Source organism: Alosa pseudoharengus, unplaced genomic scaffold (genome assembly GCF_046254945.1).
Source record: "Alosa pseudoharengus isolate Yale_2024_CS ecotype anadromous, Long Island Sound unplaced genomic scaffold, YU_APseudo_1.1 YU_APseudo_1.1_scf_15, whole genome shotgun sequence".
Taxonomy (NCBI): domain Eukaryota; kingdom Metazoa; phylum Chordata; class Actinopteri; order Clupeiformes; family Clupeidae; genus Alosa; species Alosa pseudoharengus.
Window position 1 is genome coordinate 17926949 of NW_027468620.1, and position 26918 is coordinate 17953866.

General features: G+C 45.7%; 1 protein-coding gene across 1 annotated transcript; it reads right to left on the reverse strand.

Annotated features, from left to right (window-relative positions):
* Positions 1-723: 723 nt before the first annotated feature.
* On the reverse strand, positions 724-26918 carry socs5b (suppressor of cytokine signaling 5b). Its single transcript, XM_076285773.1, has 2 exons — positions 26523-26918; positions 724-8903 (listed from the first exon to the last, which is right to left on the reverse strand). Exon 2 carries the CDS (start codon positions 8884-8886, stop codon positions 6910-6912), a length of 1977 nt encoding a protein of 658 aa, XP_076141888.1. The 5' UTR covers positions 8887-8903; positions 26523-26918; the 3' UTR covers positions 724-6909.

A 26918-nucleotide genomic window follows, 5' to 3' on the forward strand; every position in this document is an offset into this window, starting at 1 on the left:
TCAGCAGACACACACACATACATGTGCACAAACACAGACACACACACATGCACATACTGTACGTACATCCATGCAGACACACATGTGATGTGATGTTAGCTTGTGAGCTCAGGTTGTGAGCTTCAGGTTAAATTCCCCTGGAACATACCAGTAAGATCTGTTACTTGACAGTCAATCACTGCTCTATAAAACATTCGTACGAGCTTTGGATTTGTATTGCTTTTTCCCTTTCCTCATGACACAGGACAAAGGCAACTTATTCTGCTCCTCCAACTCACTGCCTTCGATGAAAATCCCAGATTTCTGTGCCTCTCTCCCATTCATCCACCCGAGCGAGATCGGTGCGCACCTGTGTTTGTTTGGATTCACCTGTGCCGAGGCCGCACAGAGCTCCACCTCAGCGCGCTGAGGCCTGACCGGGCTGGGCGCTCAGTCGGTGGGTGCAGGGCCGAGGCGCTGATATTTAAGCCACGCTTGATGTGGTGTGAAGGAACACAGCGCGCGCCTGCCAACTCACTCCTGTTCTCGCCGCATTCCTCCAAAATAGACCTCGGCGCTTATTTTTAAGGTCTGACTGCAGAGGAAGAGAAATGGGAGGGTGAGAAGGTGGGAGGGAGAGAAGTAAACTAAAGAGCGTGTGTGTGTGAGCGTGTGTTTGTGTGTGTGTGTGTGTGAGAGTGCATGTGTGAGTGTGTGTGTGGTAACTAAAGCGCGGAGCGAAAAAGGGTGTCAGACTAGCCCATGTTCAGCCCCTGCTCACTGTTCAGGTCACTGAGGTCATTTCATCCAGGATTCATCCAAATTTATATCGTGAGTACTTCTCCTAACACCCCACAGAGGCCAACTGCAGATTCCTTCAGATCAAGACCATAAAATGAAAGAACTCAGGTGAACATACTCAGGTCAGTCAGTCGAAGGGCGAGACTGCTTTCAAATGTTCTCCTGGCTTGGCTTGCCTGCAGCTTAAACAGCTTTGCTCTCACACTTGACTAGAACATGCTCGCAAAACAAAATAATTAATTTCAAAGCTTTATTTTAATATTAAAAAAAACTTTTTTTTTGTTAGAACTGTGTTAGATTTGAGATCTTGACAAAAACTGGGTATTCTTTACTCAACAGAACTGTTTAACAGCACGAACAACAATGACATACATCCTTCACAAAAAAAAAAAAAAGTGTTAATGTGAGCTTTTGTAAAGACCCATGCCACAGATGACTGGAATACATTGAACCATTTTTTTTTATTTTGGAATATTAAGACAATGAAGCGTAGGCTAAAGCACCAAGAGATAGCTACATGTGTCGCGTTGATTGGCTCTTTATTAAAAATGTTACACCAGAGAAGAGAGAGAGAAGAGAAAAAAACCAAGGGGAAGTATGGTGAAAGGAAGAACTGAAACAGAATGCAGACAGTGAAAATGGGATAATGATCACCTGATCCTGACAGCCGCAACTAAAAGTGGAAGACAAAAAAGCAAGGATAGAGTGACCGAAGGAGAGAGCAAGGAGTGTGTGTGTGTGTGTGCGTGAAATGACATTAGTCTGACATGAGCTGATCTTGCCCGTGGCAGTAAGGGTCCTTGTGATTGGTCATACTGGAGAGGGCTGTCGTGCCAAGGATGTGTGTGTGTATATGGGTGTGTGTGTGTGTGTGTGTGTGCGTGCGTGCGTGCAAAGGGATTGGATGACGACTCAGCTGAACTCCATGAGCGCTGACATCCATTATTCCTCATCATTGTCAAATTGTCATCACCTCCTCACTGCTCTGTGTGTGTGTGTGTGTGTGTGCACACGTGTGTACGTAGGTCCACACTGGGGAGACTGCACATGGTCACACCACAATAAAGTGACACTCAGGGGTGTAACCATGGTTACATCAAGCTCTGTTTGCATAATCAGGGAAGATAAATATTCAGAAACAAAAATAATATATTTGTATATATATTTACATATGCATGTTTTAGCATTGCTCTTTTTTGCATAATTTTTGTTCAAGAAAAAGGGCCTAAAGGACAATGGTACACCAGTTCCTCACAAAGCTCCAACTCTGACACCCTTGCGCCTTTGAACTGATGGGTTCAACTTACGGCCGAGGGCGTGTGTGTGCGTGTGTCTGGGGCTGGTGGGGCATGGGTTGATGTGCTCACTCTCAATTTCAAACAAAGGAGAGGGCGTTGAGTCCTCCTGCATCAAACAGAGAGAGAGAGAGAGAGAGTGGCTGCGCGTTCAGCCCAGATACCATGCCTGAGACAGACACAGCGGGCCAGGCGTCCACACTAAGCGCCTCCCCGGCCTCCCTAAGACACCTTTGGAGAGTGACGCTGCTATTGCTCTTTCTGGTTCACAGGCAGCCAATGCGTCTCGATAGCCTGTATTTGTGTCTGTGTATATCCCCTGGTAGCTTACTCTGTGTGAACCACATGACTGAGACAACACACTCTGCTAATGACCCATGTCTGTTATGGATTAAGAGTGAAGCAGGCTATTTGAACTTCTGATATGGGCGGACAAACCCTGCCTGGGATTGTGGAGAGATGCTTTGTTTGCCACTGATGGAGGGATGCTGATGAGGTGCTGTTCATAGGAGTGTGAAAAGAAAAAGGGATGAGAAGGAGAGAGAGAAAGGGGGATGAGAAGAAGAGAGGGAGGCAGAGAGAGCAGGGCAAAGGAGTACACCCCTCACAGCACACTCAAGTACCAGTATTCCTCTCTGTGACGGCCCCACCTCCCACTGCCACACACACACACACACACACTCATCTGTCTGACACTTCCCACACACACAACACACACATACACACACTGAATCTAACCTGTCCATTTCACAGTGCCCCATAATGTGTGCATGTGTGTGTGCACTGGGGGTGGGGGGGTGGGGGTGCTGGCAACCGCTCCTGCACAAAACATGCCTCTCTCTCTTTCTCTCGCTGTTCTTCCACAGGAAGTAGAGGAAGTGGTGAAATGAAAATGAGCAAGAGCAAAAGAGAGGAGGAAAATCTCTCTCTCTGTCTCTCAGCTAGCCCCCTCCCAAATCGGAGTACTGTAGTTCAGAGTACAGGCCCTTTTACCAACCAGTAAATTTAGCCCCCGGAGGGATAAATATTGCCTGCAATTAACACCAGGGGTAGGGCAGGGAATGATGGCAAAGTGCCAAGAGTGTCTCACACACACACACTGAACAGATGCGTATGTGTGTGTGTGTGTGTGTGTGAGAGAGAGAGAGAGAGAGTCAGACGGCGCATATTTGACCTCTTACAATGCGCCCCGTGGTGTATAATGAATATGTTTTGGAGCAGTAAAAGCACAGGGTGCACGTCAATATGCTGCTCTAATGCCAGACTCCGCTCTCTCTCTCTAAAACTCCATGATGACTCAGCCATGGAAATGCGCTGACATACACACACACACTCAGAGATACAGATGCATTTGGTGACACTGCTAGGCAGAGGTTCTGAGTGCAAAGCATATGCAGTGGATTGGAACTGTTATATAACAAGCTGGTGTGTTTGTAAGCAGGCGACTGCGGACTGGCTCTGGGCCACCTCTGGCCCAGCGTCTGCTGCTCTCTGGCAGTGCTCACTGCCCAGTAGCTGTAGCTGGAGATGGACATGGTCAGTCCTTAGTTAGCTCAGCCAGGCCTGATGTCTGTGAATGCACTGCTAACGTCTCCTATTCAGGCCGGAGCTGAAGACAGTATACGGGTCAGATAATAGCACACTCTGAGTTCTATCTGGCTCACATCTGGGCCAAATCTGACTCAGGTCTCGGCCACATGCGGTCAGGAGGCCGCTGCTATTTGCTGGTGAGTGCAAAGCGCTTTCAAGTCTAAGGCCCGAATTCACAAATGTCAGTCTTGCCCTTGTGGCGGTCATTATGACTGTGGCCCTTCTCGCTCTAGGAGATTCAAGCCTTGGGTTCTTCAATGTGCCTTGAGACAATCTTCCTTGTGAACGGCACAGCATAAATAAACACAACTGGATCGGACTACTGCTGTTGAGACACAACAGAGTAAGCAAGTTCATGGCATTCAAAGGGCAGCACTGATGTCTGACAAAAGAGTCCATGGGGTTGGAGGAAGAGCAGGACAAAACCTTGGTGTGGTTTGTGCCTATTGGATACACTAGCTTCCTGAGCAATTTGCTGACCAATCAGTGCACACTAGCCAGTTGACTGCCACTGAGGCAAATGGATACCTTTGAAAACTTGGACCTGATGATTTGCTAGCCCATATAGCTCAAAGAGATATGAGGAGATATGCTGATAAAACTGTGTCCTTCAACACAAATGACAGGGTATGCCCACTAGTCCAACTTTGGTCTCAACAACACCAACATTCATACGTGCAAACACACAGAAATGCATGCACAGACCCTTGCCCACACAGACACACCACATTAAAGTGATGACAGCCTGACACTTTGTCAGGGGGGATTCGATCACCTCTTTGAGATACATTTATCAAGTCAATGTCGTTCACATTGAGAATTAATAAAATGCCCCCTCCCCCCTCTGTGATGGTTCTTTCCAACCCAACAGAATTCAAGTTGTTCATTTCACTTCTCTTTACCAAAAATACTCCTTTAGACTTACATAATTACACACACACACACATATATATATATACTGTATATATATATATATGCTTTCTTAAAATAGGTACATTTGATATAAATGTTGGCTGCATCTTTATTTCATCTAGTCATCGTCCTTTGTTTAACAGTGCTCAATATTCTCTTGTCTCTCTTCTCTCATGGACTAGTGCATTAGGGTTATATGAGGGGGGTGGGGGTTCCATGCACACCTGATACTGATGTGGGTTAGTGATGGGGACCAAAGTCCCTATTAACGGAAAACGGGTGATATGCTGGTTATGAATGAGAAGTAACTGAGAGCATGTCTTTGTGGCCTGCAAAGGCCTTGAAATGTGTATTAGATGGGCTTGCTTATGAGTGAGTGGAGCGTATGCATGCAGAGCGGCTGTCATGCTGCAGAAGACGCTCTCTGAATGCTTTCTACCAGAAACACATTTGCTTAAGTGTCCAGAAAGGTTGGTGTTAGCAAGTTCTTTTCTCTTCAGACGAAAGGCAGGTATGGAAGCACGCACGTGTGTGTATGGGTGAGTAAAAATGAAATTGTTCAGGAAGACTTCTCTATCTGCTGTATCCACAAACCACACAGGTGAGTGTGTAAGTATGTGTGTGTGTGTGTGTGTGTGTGTGTGTAACCTGACATAACACAGGCACATCTGAATTGTGTGGAAGAGAGTCTCTGATGGCCAACCAAAACCTACTGAGACTAAGACCAGGCGGCTGCTCTGTGTGTAAAAGCTTGTGTGTGTGTGCGGCAGAATAACCTGTTTGTGCTTTGAAGCCCAGTGATCGCCGCGAAGCGCTGGAAATCATGCAGAGCAAAAAAAACAGCACTCCATCCCTGCCTGGTGTGCTGATCATATCCTCCAGCACAGCTGTTACCATGACGACTGACACACGTCAACTTTCTAGTCAGAAAAATCAACAGGAAGTGGTCACTGAGGCATCGCTGGCTCCTCCTTCTAGTGCCCTAAGTGTTCAGTCTCAGAGCCACAGAGACACCTCTACCTGAAATTGAGCGCAAATCTACACCTACTGGCTTAGCCAGTGAGCTCTAACCATATCAGTAACACTGTAAAGAAGAAACAGCTGACTGGAATCCTCATCAGCTGACTGGACTCATCATCACCATCAGCTGATCAGCAGGTCAGGTCTGGCTGATGGAGAGTCCGGGTCAGTAAAAAAAAAAAAACAGCCGCCCATTTGACCCAAAGCCACGCTGTTTGACAGGGGCTTTGTGCTTTGAGAACAAAGCCAGGTCTTAATCTCCAACATAGACCTAATCCCTCTCTGGATTAGTACTAAAACTAGTAACACTAGTCTAGAACCACTGCTGGACTCCACTGCACACTGGGAACCTTAACCCTCCCCACCACTAACTCAGGCTAAGTCCTGGATGTGTGAGCTACTATTCATGCTGTGTCTAATAAGTCTTGTCCAGGTCAAAAGTGTCCACTATTCACAGACAGCTTGTCTACTAGTGCAGGCTGTCCTTTAGAAGGCATGTCACCAGCTTGCAGACGACAAAGCTGATTGGCTAAGCCACATGATGGACAGCACGGGAATGACGGGCGTGGCCGTTTGTCACACGATCAAAGCGACAGAGCAATGCTTTCAGACATTTTGGCAGATAGGCAAAATGGGGAGTGCAGAAAGAAAGAAAGAAAGAAGAAACTGAGAGAAAACACATACGAGTTATTGTCTTACAAAAAAGAATGAAGTAAAAGACTGGGTTCTGCCTTTTCCGAAAAAAACCAAACAAATAAACAAAAAAACATGATAAAGAAAATAAAAAAAAGAACATTGTTGTTACTAGAGGCAGTGTGTGTGAGTCCACCCATACACCCATACACTGAGTGTGTTCCATGTGACTGAGTCATGATTAAAATACAGGAGACATAAAGAGGTTTGCTTGAGTTCTGTTTGCACGTCCTTTAACATGTCTCTTGGTAACGCACACGTGAAGCCGGCAGGTGACCCTTCTGTTCCTGGGGTGGGGTGTGTGTTTACGTGTGTGTGTGTGTGTGTGTGTGTGTGCATTTGTGTCTGGAGGGTAGGGAGAGTTATGACACAGTTCTCTGGCTTCACCTTATGTCCCCCTTCTCTCCCCATCACCGCCAATTTGGGACCCAGAGGGAAGGTTTGAAATCCGAGCCTCACAATCACACCCAAGATCCCAACCCCAGACCCAGGATCCATTAATGCCTCCCCAGCTCACGAGCCCCTCACCCCAACAGGCTTTAGAGATTCTGTTTAACCCCCATGTCCCCACCAGGCCTACCACCACCACCCACCAAGCTGCCCACCCCCCTTGCCCCTCTTATTTGCCCCTGATGGGCAGCTCTCTCTCCAGCCAGCGCACGCGGACTTTCTGCTTGTAGTGATACTCCTTGAGGAAGTCCTGCAGCGCGGGCGGCAGCGGCAGCGTGGCGATGCCGTCGTAGGTGACGCGCTGGCAGATGGCGGCGCGCGCCAGGCTCTGCAGCCCGAAGGGGAAGGTGCGGTGCAGCGGCGCGGTGAGCAGCGGCTCGAAGAACATGCACGCCGACGGGTCCTTGTAGTGCTCGAGCAGGCCCGTGACGGTGGACGCGTGGAAGACGCACGGGTCGTGCGCGTCGAAGCTGAAGTTGTGGTTCCACTGCTCGATGCGCGCGTGCAGCGATCGGTTGTAGCGGCGGAAGCTCACCGAGAACAGGTAGTCCTCCTGGGCCGAGTCGCGGAGGAGGAAGGTGCCCTCGGGCCGGCCGTCCAGCAGGGCCTCGGCCTGGTAGCGGTCCATCACGCCCCAGTAGCAGGGCAGCGCCGTGATGCGCAGCAGGTCCGGCACCAGGCAGTGGATGTAGTCGATCTGCGTATGGACCTTCCAGGGCCCACCGCTGCTGCTGCTGGACGAGCCTGCCGCGCCTGAGCTGCTGCTGCCGCCCTGTCGCGACGAGTGCCCATCACCGGACGCATGCCTCTGCTTGGGCCGGCGTGCCTGCAGGCACAGGGTGGTGGAGTCCTCCTCCGAGTCACAGTCCTCTGAGGCAGGGGGGTGGGAGAACGAGGACGAAGTGGACAGCCCGGACAGGGCCTGGGCTACTAGGCCGCCTAGGACACTCCCCGACGTGACCATCCCGCTCAGGTTCCCCCGCACCCCCGACACCTCTGCGGTCACTCCGACGCCTGCACATTCGCTCGGGCCGCTACTGCTGCCACTGGTCGCTGGCGCCATCTTTGGTCCCAGTTTATATATGGAGGAAGAGGAGGAGGAGCTTGGCGGGAGTCCCGCCTCCAGGGTGTGGATCTGAGCGTTGGGCGGCGGGTCTACGCCTTCCTCGATGCTGATTCGCCGGCGCTCGCGCATGCGCTCCTCCTCATCCTCGGGCGCGGCGTGGCCAGCGGTGGCGGAGGCCTCGGCGGGATCAGAGGTCAGCAGTGCGCCGGGCGCCTGCAGGCTGACCGGCGCCGTGTGCTGCTTGATCAGGTGCCACTTGTTGGCCAGGTCCGAGCCCGGTGGGAAGGGGCATGTCTCCAGCATGAGCTCGGTCAGGTGGATCTTGCGCTTGGACGACGAGGAGCAGGACGAGCCGGCTGACGAGGAGGACGAGGAGGACGAAGACGAGGAAGACGACGAGACAGTGGAGAAGGCCAGAGAGCAAGAGGCCGGCTTGGCCGAGGTGGACCGGGACCGCCGGCGTGGCGACAGCGGCAGGCACAGGCCCATGGTGTCCCTGAGGCGCTGGCGCAGTGACCGGGCACTCAAACTGCGGCCCGCCACTCCTCCTCCTGACCCCCTATCCCCCCCTCCTCCTCCTCCTCCCCCACCTCCAGGCTCAGCAATCTCCTGGATGGAGCTGACGGCGTAGCGCCTCTCCCTCCTCCCGGCCGCCCGCGATGCGCGCCCCCCTCTCCGCTCGGCCTCCAGCGAGCTCTGGGTCTTGGTGGAGCACGAGTGCTTCTTCTTACCCCCCCAGGGCGCGTGCCGTGAGTACGAGTCCCGTCGGCCGAGGGTCACCCCGCCAGGCCCCCGCCGCACCACGTCCTCCTCCCCGTCCCGGTCCAGCGTGATCTCCAGGATCTGGGGGCCGTCCGTGGCGCAGTTGTGGCCCCGCCGGGGCACCACCAGCGGGCCGAGGGGCGAGAGGCTCCGCGGGGGGCTGGAGGCCCGGAAAGCCTGGGCCTCGCCTGAGCAGCTGGCCCGGGCCAGGTCCAACCCGCAGGGGGCCACGTCCATGACCTCGCATGGGCCGTCCAGGTGGAGGAAGGTGTGGCAGCGACTGCGCAGGCTGCTCCACATTTTCCCTGCTTTGGCCATTGGGGGACACGCAGCACCTGAGGAAGGACACACTGCATTAGAGGAGGTATACCACACACACACAGACATACACACAAACATTTATACATTAGTAAACATCTCAAGTTAACTCAGGGAGGGTACAAACTCACAACAACACATTAGGTGAAATGGATGTGGCTCCCTACAACTCTGCAGCTTACAATTGCAAATCATTCCACAGGTTTGAGCTCTGAAGCATCCTGGCATCCTGTAAGGCCAGCAGTCAGAAATCTCATACACAAACGCTACACACCACGTCACACACCTGTGTGACTTCAGGCTATGCTACAGGTCCTACTCAACATCCCTCTCTATGAGCTTGCTGCCAGCCATTAGGGGTCAGCTGCACCCATACAGATTCATAATAAAGAACAATTGATTAGCATACACATTCAATTATCTTTATCAAAAAATAAATTAAAAGGGATATATACACACACACACACATATATATTAATTTTGTCATTATATATAATTTTGTCATTTAAAATGCAGACTAGCGTTGCACAATGTACCGTATACTAAAAAGGTATCATGATGCAAAAAACAATAAAATTTCCGACGTTTTTAGAATCGATACTTAAAATAAAGCGTTCTGTGTCTGTGTGTGATCTGCTCCCACTTTCCATGCTCCTTGCACGCATCTAGGCAAGTGGCCGTGTCAAGCCGGCAGCTCTGAGTGAGTGAGTGTGCAGCAAACAACAACACAAGTTCTTTGCAGACAGTCCTCGGCTTGTGGATAAAACAAAAGTTTGACGTGAAATCTATTACTATATACATATTTCGGAAAGTGATGTATCCGTAATATAACTATTTCGGATACATCACAAATAGTGAAGGCAAGGCGACAGGTAGGCTACACTGAAGCCCGTTCAAAGGGAAGTAGGCTACATATAGAAGAGTTCAAAGAATGATGTTAATGTTGGTTAAAGGTGCTCTAAGCGATGCTGGGTAACGTCACTTCTGTTGACTTTCAAACAAAACAGAAAGCTAGCTCGCTACTTCCTCCCCCTCCCTCCCATGCTGCTCCCGTGCAATTGAAACTCTCCTAAACTCGCATCTCGTCTGTGATTTGCTGGAACAGTTTGTTATGTTTTTATGGGCTAGGATTGCCCAGGTTGTTTTTGTTGCCGGTTTTGGAGCCTGGGCTGTCCACAGAGATCACATTTTTTTACAGTGTATTCAGGACACAGCTAACGGTGATGTTTGCAGTAAGTAACATAACATGTTTTAGCCTAAAAAACTATATTTCATAAACTAAAAAAAATATTTAATCTCCTCAGTTATAGGCTAGGCCTATAGCCTAAGTAAAACGAGTGTGGTTTATTCTGGGATAAAGCGAACCTTTCATCATCAATGAATTTTGACGAGACATGATGACTGTGATCATAGTGTGTTAAATGATAAAAGCACAATGTTCACGCTAGTAGCCTATAACTTGTAAACAATCTATTTAAAGGTGCCCTGCCACACAAAACCATTTTTACTTGTATTTTTTTTAAATATGTTAGATCCATATGTGTTTGTGCTATGTCATGAATGTGAAAATGAACAGCTACCTCCTCTGTCAGCTCCAGCTACTGAAAAGAAATAAGCGGAGAAATCAGGCCAATTGCAAAAGCTCTTCAGTTTGACATGAATTGATTGAGCTCATTACTATTCATGAGCTCGCCCAGTTGAGACCGTGCCCACAGTATTCGTCTAGCTCTGTGACAGTTTTCGTAAGGATGGCTGAATGTCAACAGGCTTTTGCGCTATGCACGAATAGAACTTCAACAATGCATTTTGCCCAAGAACTCAGTGGGCAAAATTGAGTTGAGGATCAAATGGCTTCAGTTTATTTTTTGGAACAATGCCACAGGCTTTGCAAAAAGGTTGCTGTTGAAGCCTGGAGCAGTAGGCTACCATCGCAGCAGTCTACAACCACAAGTTCATGCCATGAAGCTAAAATGAGTTGATAACAGCTACCATCACGGCAGTCTACGACCAGTGCCCAGTCCGTAAGCAAAACTTTATTGTCAACTCAAGGAAGTGTTATGTTATACAGGTTTAATGCACTCGCTAGCCTAGCAGGATTTGTGCCCATTTGGACAATGCTAGCACTCGCTAGCCAAGCTAAGTTCATGCCAAATTAGTTGAAAACAGCTGTCAGGTTATGGAGGAAACCGACTAACTGTTAGCCAATGAATCAGAGTCAAGCAACTTAGCTTGTTGAATATTAATGAGAACTGGCGCAAATCGAGCTGAGTCTTCCTGCAAGCTTTCTATACCACGCTAGAATGACTTGAAACAAGGTAACCGAGGCATGTTTTCCACAAAAAATGTTCAGACATTACCACAAAGTAATGAAATACGTGTGGCAGGGCACCTTTAATATTCGGTCAGTAGGCTAGGCCTACTGGTAATGTTTGTCATGGCATGTAGACTGCAATTTGTTCAATAATTATTTTCTAGATATAGGATAGGCTACCCAAAATGCGCTCACTGAAGCTCACAGCCTACCACGGAAGTGTGTTCAGTCCTAATAATAATAGCGGCTAAGGTATAGATTATGTGGTAGCAAATAATTATAACCATCAAAGAAATATACATAATATAGGAATGCATGCACAGACATATTGCAACAGGTAATGGCATATCTGACGAAGACCTGAGTTGTTATAACGTTGTACTTACTTAATTAAACACACACTTTTTCCCCCTTTGTAACTATCAAAGAAATCCCATAAACACGGGAAAGCCTAGGGTAGCCTTCATCAGATGGCTTAAATATTAGGCCCTTCTGCATACCATTCAGTGATTCTCATGCAGTAATTTGAAAAGTAATTTATTGTCAACACACAACACATAATGTAAATTAGCTATTACAAACAATAAAGGACTTTATCACACACAAACTACTATACTATTTTAATGACTATGAAAATAATAAACATGTAGGTAGTTAAGAAACCAAAAGTGACCTGCACAAAAGTGCACCAAATTCAACACAAATGACACTTGGAGGAGGTCTGCATCCTTTCTTATCCAGATATTTTAGGATTTCGCCGTGGTATCGTTTCAGTATCGAGCATCGAGATATTTATGGCAGGTATCGAAGTCATAATTTTGGTATCGTGACAATACTAATGCAGACAAATAATCATGGTTAATAATATTTAATTAATTAGCATGTAAAATGTGCATGGAATCTGATGGAAAACTGTGGAAGTACAGTCAGAGTATATGTGGGGTAACTATGCAGTATTATCTCTCCCTATGTGGTAACAGTGTGTGTGTGTGTGTGTGTGTGTGTGTGTGTGTGTGATTGAGTGTGCTGAGTGTGTGTGTGTGTGTGTGTGTGTGTGTGTGTGCCTGTGTGTGTGTGTGTGATTGAGTGTGCTGAGTGTTGAGAGTTGCCAGGCAGACGTGCAGGAACACAAGGCCACAGCTATAAATGACGGCAGCAATTTGCTCCCAGCTGATGGGACGGTATGCACTGAATTACCCACCCAGTTTTGACCTGGCCCACGATTCCCCTGACACAGACACACATACACATACACACACAGACACACACACACAGAGTCAAAAACATGCATGCATTTGCACACTATATACACAGGCAGAAACATGTTTTTGTGCATATACACACACATGCACAAAGATACACACACACACACAGACACACACACACATAATTTGCATACCTCATATCACAGACATCATAAGGATTAGATGAAGACCTGTGTGAAACTGAAAGACTGAATGTGCAGCATGTACTGTGCAACTGTGTCTGTGTATGGACATGTCTTAATGGGTATGTGTGTGTGTGTGTGTGTGTGTGTGTGTGTGTGTATCTTTGTGCATGTGTCTATACAAAACTGCACTAAATTCTTTAGTGCAATGCATGCCACAAGTGTGTGTATGTGTATGTGTGTGTGTGTTTCATTGCAACAAACCTGACCTCAAACACACACGCACTGAGTCTCTGGCACAAAGCCTAAGGAGTTCTCCCTATCTTTTCCACACACACACACACACACACACACACACACACACACACACTATGCTCCACTTTCAGTTCCTCACCACTGGCACACACAATTCTATCTCTATGAATAAAAAAGACAAAAAGACAAAAACACACACACACACACACACACACACACAGACACACACAGTATGCTCCACTTTTAATTCTGCACCATTGGCACACACATCACCATGAATAAAAAACACACATACACACACACACACACACACACACACTGTCTCACACACTACACTATGCTCCAATTTTCAATTCTGCACCACTGGCACACACAGCTCCCTCTATCACACTGAATGAAAAGACTTTGTGAGAGAGGGCCTCCATTCAGCGCGAGTGCCTCGTCCCAAAAGAGTTGCTGTGCTTTCTGAAAGGCTCCAACTCGGTGCTGAAATACCCTGCTCAAGGCAGAGGCCTCCACAATGACCCCAACACAGCCCTCACCTTTGGCAAAGAGGGACTGTCTCTGTGGTGTGACCCAGAGTCAACACACACACACACACACACACACACACATACACACAGAGAGAGAAAGAGCTTCCAACTGAACTGAATAATGACTAATGAAGCCACATGGACATTCAAAAGCCTGTGACATCTTCACAGAAACCAAACCCAGAGTCCTTATTTCAGAGACGCTCCTTGTGTCTAATAAAGTCTAAGAAAACATTGCTCTGAATAAAAATTAAACCACTGCCACTGTGTGTGTGTGTGTGTGTGTGTGTCTTACACGAGTCTGCTTAATATTTGGAGCACAGTGCTGGATACTCGACCACAACCAAAACGTTGGTGCGAGTGAAAATAAAATGAATCAGTTTCCACTGCCTCCCTCTGACGTGATGTAACAATGTGTTTTCTATGTGTACACTTCACTTACGCCCCCAAAAGGACATGAAGTGCTGCCAATTGCTGCATTGATCCAAAGGAATTCTATCTGTAACAATAGACGGATGTCAGACGGACTGAAAAACGTTTCAAAAACGGTTCTGGTGCAGATTGGTCTTAAGGGTGTGGGTTTGTGTTGTGTGACTGTGTGTGTGTGTGTGTGTGTGTTGTTTAATGGGAGCACCGGCAGGGTCATAGGTGGAGATGCCACAGCCATACACTGCTGGGTGTGTTTACTGCAGGAGTCTGAGGAGCTGCTTCCTGTTTTCAAACGGTCGCTCTACTCTCTCTCTCTCTCTCTCTCTGCCTCCCCTACTTCTCTCTCTCTCTCACTCCCTCTCTCCACCCTCTCTCACTCCCTCTCTCCACCTGCTCTCTCACTCCCTCTCCCCACCCTCTCTCACTAACTCAAACATTAATTGTCCAGGCTTCATATTTTTGTCCATAGTTTCTCTAGACATCTATCTCTTTGTCTGTCTCTTTCCACCTTAAATATCTTATGAGAAACTGTGTCACGGTGACCCTTCATTTAAAGCCTCCAAAACAGTGAGTGAAGAGAGAACACCACTGAGATATGGGGTCATGTGGGGTCATGTGAGGTCAGCTGAGGACAAGCTGGAGCTTTACACCCTTTACATGTTAGCATGCACAGAATGGCACACACGTACTCACACACACACACACACACACAAACACACTTACTAATTTACAAACATGCGTGCATGTGTGCACAGTGCACACATGCACAGTCACACGTACACACACTCACATTGACGCACAGCTTCTTGGGCTCATTAAAGCAGCAACACATAGGCCTAACTCAGTATGCCCAAGCCTATTCGCACAAGCTGACACACTGATCTGCATGTTCAATGGCATCTCCTCAAGTAACTGAATGATACAAGCTGTAAAACATATATGTAAAGCATATAGATCCATTAATGGGACATCTAGCGCCTTCTAATGAGCCCAAGGCTAGGGTCCCACTGGTATTCCTTTAGTAACTACTCCACTTTGACACTTGTGCATCAACTGCACTCTCTCTGCTGATAAAAGCCTTGAAGTGATAACAAATAGTGGCTGGCCTGGGCTGTTATGTAATTGCTGCGGGTGCCATGTCAATATGACCATGGTGAGTGTGTTTGTTTTGTATTCATCCCCGTTACTTTGCTGAGGTCAGCACGCCGCACACAGAGAATTGAAACTCTAGATGTTGCATCTGCAAAACATCAGGGCCTTGATGCCACAATGCACACGCAAGCTATTCGGAGGTCCTAACTCCACACACAAACACAAACACACATATATACACACCAGAATGGAACAACACACTCTGCCTTCAACACGCAATGCATATAAGTTTGAGATATTAGCTGCAAAGTTTTAAATATGCAAGAGACAAGGACGTCTGATCCTGGTCCTGACACATCACCCAGGCTAGCCTTGCCTTAGCTATCGCTGGTTGTCCCCTGTGGAGTTCATACATTACTAGCTTTTAGAGCTAAGCTACAGGGTGTCCATTACAAAGACAGAATTGGCACTAAGTGAGAAGTGATTAGAGAATATTGTACAAATGGTTTCGATTCAGTGTGCACTGTGAGGAAAAACAATCGGAAAGACATGACTCAGCTGACATTAGTTGAATGACGCACACACACACACACACACGGCATCTCTTTCTGTCTCTTAATCTAAAATATCATATGAGAACAGTGTCAGAGCTTGTTGGTGGAGCGACCCTTCAGTTAAACCTAAACCAATGGACTCATTTAACGTAAGGATTTTTTGAAATTATTATTATTGCTTGTTATTTCTTCATTTTCGATATGTAAAGTGCTTTGTGTTGCACTTTGTGCATGAAAAATGTGCTATATAAATAAAACAAATACCTCCGTACACACCCACACCAAACACACCACACACATCAATCATGGCAATGTCAAAGCTGATCACTACACTTTTCCTAAGATAAGACAAAACACCAAAACACTGCAGGATTTGTTTGGATGTGGTGTAATTTTCATTGTTTATATACACACACACACACACACATACACAGAGAAAGAGAGAGAACTCCTTTTTCCAAACCCAAGCACATCTACTCTATGAGGGCCTTTAAGATTTGATCTCTGAATTTCTTTTTCAGAGTCACTGACGCGTAAACAAAATAGTGTGTGTGTGTGAGAGAGAGAGAGAGAGAGAGAGAGAGAGAGAGAGAGAGAGAGAATGACTGGGCATTTGCATAATGTGTCCTGTGCATGACTAAAATCCACTGACTATGAGGCTTGACTAGGCAGCCAAGAGCAGAACGCATATCAGTCCAGGGGACAGAAAACTCATCTCATCTCCGCTAATCTCATCTCCCCTAACGTCCTCACATCACCTCCTCCTCCACTCGTCTTTCCTCTCCTCCACTTTCTTCTCCTTTCTGCTCGTCTGTGCTCTTCTCCGTTAACCGCCTTTCTTCTCCAGCTGTCTCCTCTCATCTCCTCACCTTGGGCCCTTCCTGTCTGGTGTCTTCACCTCATCTTTTCTTCTCTCAGCCACTCTTCCCCTCTACCATTCTCCTCTCTTCTGTCTCTTCTTCTCTCAGCCACTCTTCCCCTCTACCATTCTCCTCTCTTCTGTCCCTTCTTCTCTCAACCACTCTTCCCCTCTACCATTCTCCTCTCTTCTGTCCCTTCTCTCGCTTTCCCCTTCTCCTCTCTCATATTTCTTGTCGTCCCACACGTGTGATCAGGGTGTGGTGACTCAGCAAGTGGGCACCTCATCCGCTTCTGGACCCCCCAAGCTTCCCTCATTTGACTCCAATGTCCAAGCTGAGCTTTAGAGTGCAATATTATTCAAGAGGGTTATTCCATGTCAAATCAGACAGAATCCAAGAAAATGGCTGCCACACTGTTTCAGATTTTGCTCAAAGTTTGCCAACATAACATTTAGGTTCCAAAATTAAAATGTGAAATATTTAATTAAATTCAATTGAATTTTTTTCGCTCTTGTTTTTTTTTTTTAGCTATTACACTCCCAAAGATGATCTATCTAAGAAGCTTTGTTTAAGCATTAATATCTTAAACAGTAGTATTCCTAGCCTGACCAAACTTGTATGTGTGTGTGTGTGTGTGTGTGTAGGTGTGAGTATTTCTGTGTGTGCATACATGCATGTGTGTGCAAACATTGGTGGTTCACATGCACATGTGGTAACATGACAACATGAACTGACAATATGTACTGAGTGTGTGTGTGTCTGTGAGTGGGTGTACGTACATGTGTGTGTGCTTTATGTGTGTCTGTTTGTGTGTGTGTGTGGTTGTGTGTGCATGCATGCACGTGTGTGGGAACATTGGTGGTAAGTTGTAGGAGTGTGTGTAAGGAGATGTCTTTTATCTCCTGGATGAAAATTATACTCTTTCCCAATCATTTCCTATGGCGGTCATTTTTGACCGTGAACAAAAAAAGTGTTTCTAAGTTGAATAAATCCCTCAAAATTCAAAGATTAGAACTAGTTCCTACTAGCTACCCCACATACCATTTTAATCTTTTGGAAATGACTGAAAAACAACTTTCCTTCTTTTATACTTTTTACTTTTACTTTTTTATACTTTTATACTTAATATATTCATGCCCATTCAGACCTCAAATATTGGTACAAAATTAATTAAATATTGTATTTAAAGTAAAGTCAAGGTTGATACAAAATGGGCACAAAACACAATGCCATAATTCCCTAAATGTCTCTTTTGCCACTTTTTTCCAAACTTAGGGCCTTATAGAAAATCAATGAGCATGCCATACAAACGTTTAGTGATTCACTCACACAGAGAATATGTTTGTATTCCAACCATTTAAAACGGTAAACTGTTAACTTTAAAACTGAACAAAATCTGAGAGGGTGCAGCAACAACCTTATTTGAGTCAAATGCTATTTACAGTCATGTTAATAGAAATATGTCCCAACGTCGTACATCCAAACTGTGGCAGACAAGCTTCCTCCTTCTCCTGTTCCTTCTCTCAATGTCACTCTCTCTTCCTGCTGTCTGACTGCAAAAGCCTGGACCCTAATATGGCCTCTGAGGAGATGGGATGCTCTGAAAAAGACAACAAGCCTCAGTCCTGCTCACACAGCTTCTTCATCATCATTACGATCTGGCAGACCACTTCTGCATTCCAAATATCATCCTGGAGAAGTGAGGGAGTGTAAGTGAGAGTGAGATTGGTAGGGCAGAGCAAAGTCACAACAGGCGTGTTTGTCCTGGCTGGATGTGTGTTTGTATATGTGTGTGTGTGTGTGTGTGTGTGTGTGTGTGTGTGTGTGTGTGTGCTTGCATGCGAGAGTGAGCACGTAGGTGAATGTGACATTGCTGTGAGAGAATAAAGCAGTCCCACGTGACGGACAATTTACAACCAGGGATGCAATCACCACATAATTAATGTGTTCACTGTTGACCATGAATGCATGGACCTGTATCTTAATGGGTGCCTTGGGATTAATGCAGCGCTTACAGCGCCGGCTTAAAGCAATGCATCTTCTGTCTGTCTTGAATCAGCGCTTTGAAACATCACCATATCACATGGTAGTAGAAAGACAACTTCAGCCAGTCTGTGCAGCCTGGTTTTTTCCGTCTGCATGATACTTGTGGCGTCAAAACACCACCCTCCCTGGCTCGAATCTCCTATGGCAAAAAATGTGTTTCCCTTGGTGCTTCCTTATGCTGGAATGCGTGGATATTGTTGTTTAATCCAAGGGATACCTCCTTATATGTGATTTGATTTTTGCAACAATGGTATTTAAAAACCTTTTAATACTGTTATTTTGTGCTGTAGTGCAGACTGATGATGACACACATGTGAAAAAAACACTTAATACTGAATTTATGTACTTTAATACTGACCTGTTGACAGCGTATGCCACAGTGGTTAAAACAACATCATCATTTCAATCAATTTCATGTCATTTTCATGAAAGGATAGGGGATTTAAACTGTATCCCATTTCTGAAGAAGAAAGTTGTCCAGGCTTGCCTACTATCTTTTCTAGCTCCTCCCAGCCGACACCGGCAGATCACGTTAGACGTTTAGCCAGCTGCATGCATCTCGAACCCACCCAACGACAGCAAGACATAATGAGATGGAGAAGGAGGAGAGATAGAGGGAGAGAGTGACAGAGAGAAGAGGAGGATAGAGAGAGGGAGGGAGCAATAATGTCATACAAACTGCGAAATACATGGCTGCCAAAGAAAATGTGAGGAGTCACATCATCAGTGATGTGTCCGCATACACACACACACACACACACACACACTGCTATTACACAGGACTAAATATGCCTATTCTTGTGCCAACAGGAAACTACAGGAAACAACAGAGCATAATTACCCTCCTTCCCAGCCCATCAGGCTGTGCTCACATTAACACACAGGGTCGCACGAAACAAGGACAGCGCACCGATAACACCGCTAGCACGCACTACTGTAGGCTGATTAAACAATGCTAGAAGTGTTAGCATGTGATACTGAGAGGACTACCAAATAACAATGCTAACACTGGTGGCAATGTAATATTGAGGGCCAACCATTAGATGCCAAAACTGCTAGGATTTTTAATGTAAGGTGGGCAATGAGTGTATATTGAGTACTCACAGTCATGGTTTCCTGTCAGAGCAACATCGCTACTGCTATCTCTGAGTTTGCGCATCCTGCAGATATCACAGCATCTCTCCCTAACACTGTTTGCATGGGACGCTAGAGGAAGCCTCCGACTGGCATTGTTGTGCTGCCGAAAGAGCAATTTAGCGGTACCGAGCAGAGTGCGACGACCCCTCCAGCTCACTGGTGAGCAGTTCGACCACAAATTCGTCATTCTGGCAAAGCAGTCCCAACAATGAATAGTATGATTTATGAAGCAATTTCACCCAATTAAAAAATAATAAAAGTGTTGGACACAAATTGAACATTTTGCATTTCTGGTTTGGTTTGGACTGACATTGCTTTTATCCTCCCAGAGCCATGCATTTAAAAGTAAATCTGCTTATTAAACTATACAATAACAATAACATATGTTTTAAATAACAGGTTTTCAGTATCCATTTAATAGAAAGACAATAGAAACGAGACATAGCTCTTTTCTACACAGTAAGACTCAATAAGACAATAAGATAGATAGATAGATAGATAGATAGATAGATAGATACTTTATTGATCCCCAAGGGGAAATTCAAAAAGACTCCACCAAGGTCTATTGGTGGAGAACTACTGTGGTTGTACTAGATGATGCTGATAAAGATGTGACTACATCGAAACGTTAGTCAATGTTAATAATGTTCTGCACCTCTTAGTAAAGAATAAAGAAAAATTAAGAAGACATCTGAGCTGCACCGGCGTCTCTCCTTCTCTTTAAAGTATCTGTCCTGGCCTGGTTGCACCGAGTTGTCGCTAAACGGCAGAAGCGCGGAGAACCCTCCTTTGCCATGTGTACTTTGTCATGTGTTATGCGTTTTCTTTCTTGACTACCTGTTTCCTCCCTACATGAACACTGCCAAAAGTGCCCAGAGTGAAATAATAACAGGCCGGTAAACGCTGCTTCATCGGGAGATGCACAAAAGTCATTCACTATGAAAGGATAGATGATAGAAAAGCTTTGTGGCTCTAACAGACACACACACACACACACTGCAGGCCAGGCCAGCCATTTTCACACGGGTGACTTTGCTGATTTCGGAGGAAAACACACACTTGGACCCACCTGCATCAAAAACCACAGAACAAACGGTGAGGGGTGCCAGCATTTGTTTTCCCCACTCCCTCCTTCTATTCCTCTCCCTCTCCTTCCTACTCTCTCTCTCTCTCCCTTCCTTTCTGTCGTTCTCCTTTTCCTCAACGCCCCCTGGCCTGCTTGGCATGGCCAGCCTCCAGATGGGGCCTGCAGCGTTGCTATCAGGCATATCTGAGGACAGCCGTTTCCATGGGGGCTTGCCCGCTGGCTCTCCAGCTCTCGGCTAAACGCTAATCGCGTCCACACAAACAAAGAAAAGTGCTCCAGTGTGCAGGAAAAGAGGAGTGTGTGTGTGTGTTTGTGTGTGTGTTGTGTGCGAGGGCAAGAGAGGGACAGGGTGTGTGAAAAATCAAAAGATGGAGGCAGGCCAGTGGGTTGTGTGTGTCTCTCTGTGTGTGTGTGTGTGTGTGTGTGTGTGTTTGTATGCTTGTATGTATTTTCATATTCTTTGGACAAAAGCACTTGCTAACTACAATAACCATACCCATGTATATATACATAGATATTATAGTGTGTGTGTGTGTGTCTGTTTGTATGCTTGTATGTATTTTCATATTCTTTGGACAAAAGCACTTGCTAACTACAATAACCATACCTATGTATGTATATACATAGATATTTGCTATAAAGCTGTAATGTTCACAAGTCCCTTAACTACCATCAAAAAATCAAATCCTTGTGATAGTTTTGCCTTGGGAACACGAAAGATGGTTTTCTATGAAAACGCTGAGAGTACCAAAGACAGCAACTGCATGAGAAATGGATCCAGGCCTGGTACAGCCTAGCTCCAGTGTAGATGAGGCGTCTGATCCAGTGTGGATATAATCTGACTCTCGCCAGATGAATTTCGTTCCGCCTAGCTCCACTCATCCATCTGGGATCGATCCATTGAAATGGTGTTTCAGAAGGCTGGGCCTTATCAAAAATCCTTGCATATGATTGGATAAGCCATTTGTCTGTTATCTATTGACATACTACTTCAACCACTCACATCGAAGCTGAGAACAGTCTCACAGTCGCTTCTACGCTACGTCACATCTATGAAACTCCCACCCTGCATCCTGATTGGCTCTACCATAAAATCTGGTGCCGAAATCACTCTCAACGGAAGCAATCACAGATGGATGTGAGTGGAGCTAGGTGGAGCTAGGCAGAACGAAATTCATCTGGCGAGAGTCAGGTTAGTGTGGATATAGATCTGATCCAATCTTGACATGGTTCTGATAGTATGTGGTTTACGTGGTCTTTTGGGCTTTATTTTATTTTGCATGTGGGGGTTGACCAGAAACACATAGTAATAATAATAACTAGATGTACCGCAGAGCGGTACAAAATATGACCGCCGCCCAGTCCAGCACATTTTTTCCACAAAAATAAATCACGCTGAAAGGCCTATATGATCCTAACTGTCTCACTAAATTGCATTATCCACACTCAATTCTCACTGGTATCTGCTAGACAACAAGTACCAAAACATGATTAGTTCATAGATTTCACATGTAAAATTCATTTTATACAACCCCACCTCCATCTTGCCTGTTCATAATTCTGAGAAATTCTTGAATTGTGTGCATGTGTGCATGTACATGTTTATGTTATGCGTGTGTGTGTGTGTGTGTGTGTGTGCGTGCTTGTGTGTATGCCTGCGTATGTGCCTGTGCATGCAAGCGTACATATGTCTACTGTGTGAGTATGTGTCATACGTATGATTACTGTGAATGTATGTGTGTGTGTGTGTGTGTGTGTATCTGTTTGTGCACATGTGTGCACATGAAATGGGTTAACATGACCCCTGGAGGCAAACATACGGAAAAAAATGGTCATCATAGGCCCCACAGTTCTCAAGATATTCACAGAGAACTGTGTCTGCCTTACCCTCCTTTCGGGGGGTCCAGTCCAGCGGGGGGGCTACAGATCAAAACGAAAAACGATGGTTCCATGCTATCCATGTGGGGTTACATGCCCACCAAGTTTCGTGTACCCCGGTCTTTCAGTGTCCCGGGAATCATTGACAGAAATTTGGGCATGCGAAAAAAAAAAAAAATCTGACTAAACCTATAATAATAATAATAATATTAGAAACACATAGTGAATTAAATGGCATAGCTTACAGCAATTTTCTTGTTGGGTAGTCTAAACTTGCTACAAGAAGGAATAAAAGAGAAAATAGGCCTGACCAAGAAATGTACAAGTATTTCAGATAATCTTTGTTGATTGTTAAAATTCTATAAAGGATTGAAGGATGTGAATGGCAGTGGTGCTAAAAGGCTGGTGTTTTGTAAGAGATGAAACGTTGGTGATTGCTAAGGTGTGGGTCCCCTCATCTGCGTGCATGTGTGTCTGTACTTCTGCCTGTATATCTGTGTGTGTGTGTGTGTGTGTGTCTGTACTTCTGCCTGTATATCCGTGTGTGTGTTTGTGTGTGTGTGTGTGTGTGTGTCTGTACTTCTGCCTGTATATCTGTGTGTGTGGGTGTCAGTCATGTGTACATGTGTGCATGATTCTGTGAATGTACCTGCTTTGGCCTACTTGGAGTTTCTTGAGTCAATCTAGACATAAAACAGCTCCCTATAAATCATTCACAATATCCCACTGACATCTCATTCTTATTTTAGAGGTGTGACAGAGACATGAGTGGGAGTTATAATTCCCAGTCAACAGACAGCTTTCAAAAACCCTTCCAGTGTTCTTCCCAACACAGCATCAAACCTATTAATGGTACATTCAACTCAAACCTGCCGCACTGTTAAGTGCATACTGCTTTTTAGTCTTTTAAAATGGAGTAGAACATATAATGGATTGGTTTTCCACTTTGTTTCTTAGAATGTCAGAGAATAGCGTACTAAAGTTAAAACAGATAATTATGTGACTATTTTGACTAATTTGAACTGCTGGGTATCTGAAAGTGCATTGTATGAATGTGGTTATATGTCTGTTTATGTTTCTGTCAATGTGCATGTGAGTGTATGTATGTATGTATGTATGTATGTACCGTATTTTCCGGACTATAAGTCACACTTTTTTTCATATAGTTTGGCTGGTCCTGCGACTCAGGATACATATATATATGTTTTTTTCCTCTTAATGACACATTTTTTGACTGGTGCGACTTATACTCCGGTGCGACTTATAGTCCGGAAAATACGGTATGTATGTATGTATGTAATTGTATATATTTGTTAGTGTGTGTTTGTGTATGTGGGTAGGCATGCATCTGTATGTGTATGTGTATGTATGTTAGTCTGGTTCTGAGTGTAAGTTAGACTGAAATGTCTGAGCAGTCAGTGATGGCTGGGCTGTGGGCTTCTCTCCTCTCCGGACACGGCCTTGATGCGAGTCCAGAACCACATTCCAGAGGCACGGCTGCCGGAGAATCTGTGGTGTTTCCATGACTCAGGCCCAGTTCTGAAACACTGGCAATGACATGAGGATCTGGACGGGACTAGTGTGTGTGTGTAAGAGTTTGTCTCCGCATGCATGCATGAGAATGATTTCATTTCTGTAATTTCTGGAAATGAGCATGCAATGTTGTGTGTGTGTGTGTGTGTGTGTGTTTGTGAGGTCAATAGTTTATATGCCCTGTTCTGTCTCTTCATTATATGGCGTCTCTGTGATTAAGGATTAAGGGAAGCGCCCTTAAGATTCCATGCACGACACCCAAAATAATACAGCACAGGCCTGCCAACATCTAAAAACTCTCCCCCCCTTCTATCAGACACAATGTGCACTATCAAACTCGCACACAAATGCACACAAACAGACAGACACACACCAACACACACAGAAATGCATATTTACGCAGAAACACCAACACAAACACACACTCACACACACACACAAACACACACACACACACACACACAGACAGATGACACAAAATCCACACATGGACTGCAAGTGTGGGCCTTCCAATTGTGTCACAAGAGAGAAAGACCAAGAGGGGGTGGGGTGTAGGGAAACGTGTGGTGGGAGAGAGGCCATATGCATACCATAAATTAATAACTCAGTAGGAGTCTGAGGCGGAACATGTTTCAACCAGGAGATCGTCCAGTCCTGCTTTTAATCAAATCAACCTGGTGCTCAGTCCCATCCCCAGCCAACCACAAGAGTCTTCCAACACCTCCACAAACCATCACTTGACACTACCCCCAACTGAGACCTTCAGGCCTCACCCCATCCCCGCAACACCCACACACAGACACACACAGACACAGACACACACACACACACGCACACCAGACTATGGTCCATGATGGACATCAGTCTCTAGGAATTCTGTGTGTGAGTCACACCTACTGTGGCAACAGCATCCTTTCCCAGGAAAAAAGCCCGGACAGAGGAGTGACTCACGTCCTCTACGCAACACCAGAGGAGAGGAAAGGAAAAATACACTGCCACCGGAGGAGGAATAAAAACCACCGCTCCGTACAGGGTGCGGACAACGCTCTGGATGGTGTGTGTGTGTGTGTGTGTGTGTGTGTGTGTGTGTGTACGTGTGTGTGTGTGTGTGTGTGTGTGTGTGTGTGTACGTGTGTGTGTGTGTGTGTGTGTCTGTGTGTGTGTCTGTGTGTGTCTGTGTGTCTGTGTCTGTGTGTGGGTGTTGGTGATTTGGAGCGGGGATCTGGTTAAAGTTTTGCCATGCACTCAATAGCTCCGGAGTAAAAGGAGGATCCAATAGCCAAAATGGTACGGCTGAAGTTCCTCGTCAGACTGAGATCCGTACGCCCACTTTCCTGAGTGCAGCATGACAGAAGGGCCTAGAGATTTGGTCAAGATTACATACTTAACGGAAACAGCCGTCTCGGCTCTCTCTCACTGTCTGTCTTTCTCTCTCATGAAGACAAAATTGCAACAATTTATTCCCTCTCTCTATAACATATGAAACACAGCACAGGCATTTATGGTCTCTCAACAAATTAACAAGATGGGGGCAAGGGATTGATGGTTTCTTCCAGGTCATGGGAGAAACTATACAGCTGTCTGTCTGATTTCTCTCTGATCCTTGGTCCATGAAGGGCTGAACGAAACAATTTCAAAACCTCTTCCGTAGCTAAATAGGCCTAAAATGGAATATAAGATTTTTTTAAATATAAGATATGTCAAGACGTTAACTCTGGCCCAACTATAGCCTACAGTACTGACAATATTACCCTGAAATTATAGTCAAATGTGGGAATGCGAAGGCTAGTAACTGAATAGAGCGGTTCCATTCTGCTCCTTTTTGATGTTTAATATGAATAGGCCTGTGATAGGCAATTGACTATTTACTTATCTAGGATAATTACTTCTCATGTAGTCACAATGAGCTATCTACCCATAGCCTAAATTAGACCACAGGAGACGGGTAACCTCCATGGACACATTGTGTCTAGCAATAATAAATATGTAATAAAGAATACTAATGTAGCCTACAAGTAAGCTACATGGCAGCACAAAACACCAATAGCCTACACTGATATTCTTTCTATGGACTCCTCGTCAACGAACCACCAAATGATAATCTTACAGAATAGCACTTACGAATTGTTAATAAAGTCCAAGACCAGATGTAACAACACCAACCTAGGCAATTATAGACTTTCTATAACACTGAGCAAGATATGGCATAAAGGAGCGCATGAGACACCCCTTTTTCTTTTGTCCTGCTGGCTACAATTATTTGGCTTAAGTATGTTACTTGTAGGACATGACAAAGTAGCCAATGCCATAATGAACTAGGCTGTTGGAATGCAACATTGAAAATCGACTGTAACATCGTTGCCATCCGTTACATTACCTAGAGGTAGCTAACTGGCTAATGGGCTAGCTATTATGTAGGCTATAATCAAGACCAAATCTGATAAAAAAAAAAATGGTTGATTTCAAACATGACATAGCTCAGCCTCTCATGACATGTTAGGTTTTCGGGTATGCGGTGCGAATGTCCGACTTACCGTCTGTTTGTCTCTGTGTGAAGTTATATCACTTAGCTGCTCCCTTTTGTCTGTAAAAGATGGCTATCAAAAGAAGTCAGACTCTTATCCCCCTTGTGCTCCACGGTGGCGGATGAAATATTGGTGAATACGAGAGCGGTTCTCAGTTTCATTCCCGGTGGTCGTCAAAATTTGGGGGTGAAATCGGGCTTGAAGGATTTTTTCCCTGTATTTCTCGGTCCAGTTGATTGCTTCAGTCATTTATGAAAGAGCCTGTTCTTCCTTTGGGCCACCGTTGCTCTCTCGGCCGTGCCACGGTCTTTCCTTTTCCTGGCGGCCAGTATGACGGTCGCTCGGTGAAGCAGGCTAGAGAGCTGAGGAGGAGGATAGCGAGTACAGGCGGGTCGGGGCTGGCAC

Excerpts from the sequence above, each read along its gene's own strand:
- socs5b (XM_076285773.1), bottom strand. The coding sequence starts at position 8,886 with ATGGCCAAAGCAGGGAAAATGTGGAGCAGCCTGCGCAGTCGCTGCCAC.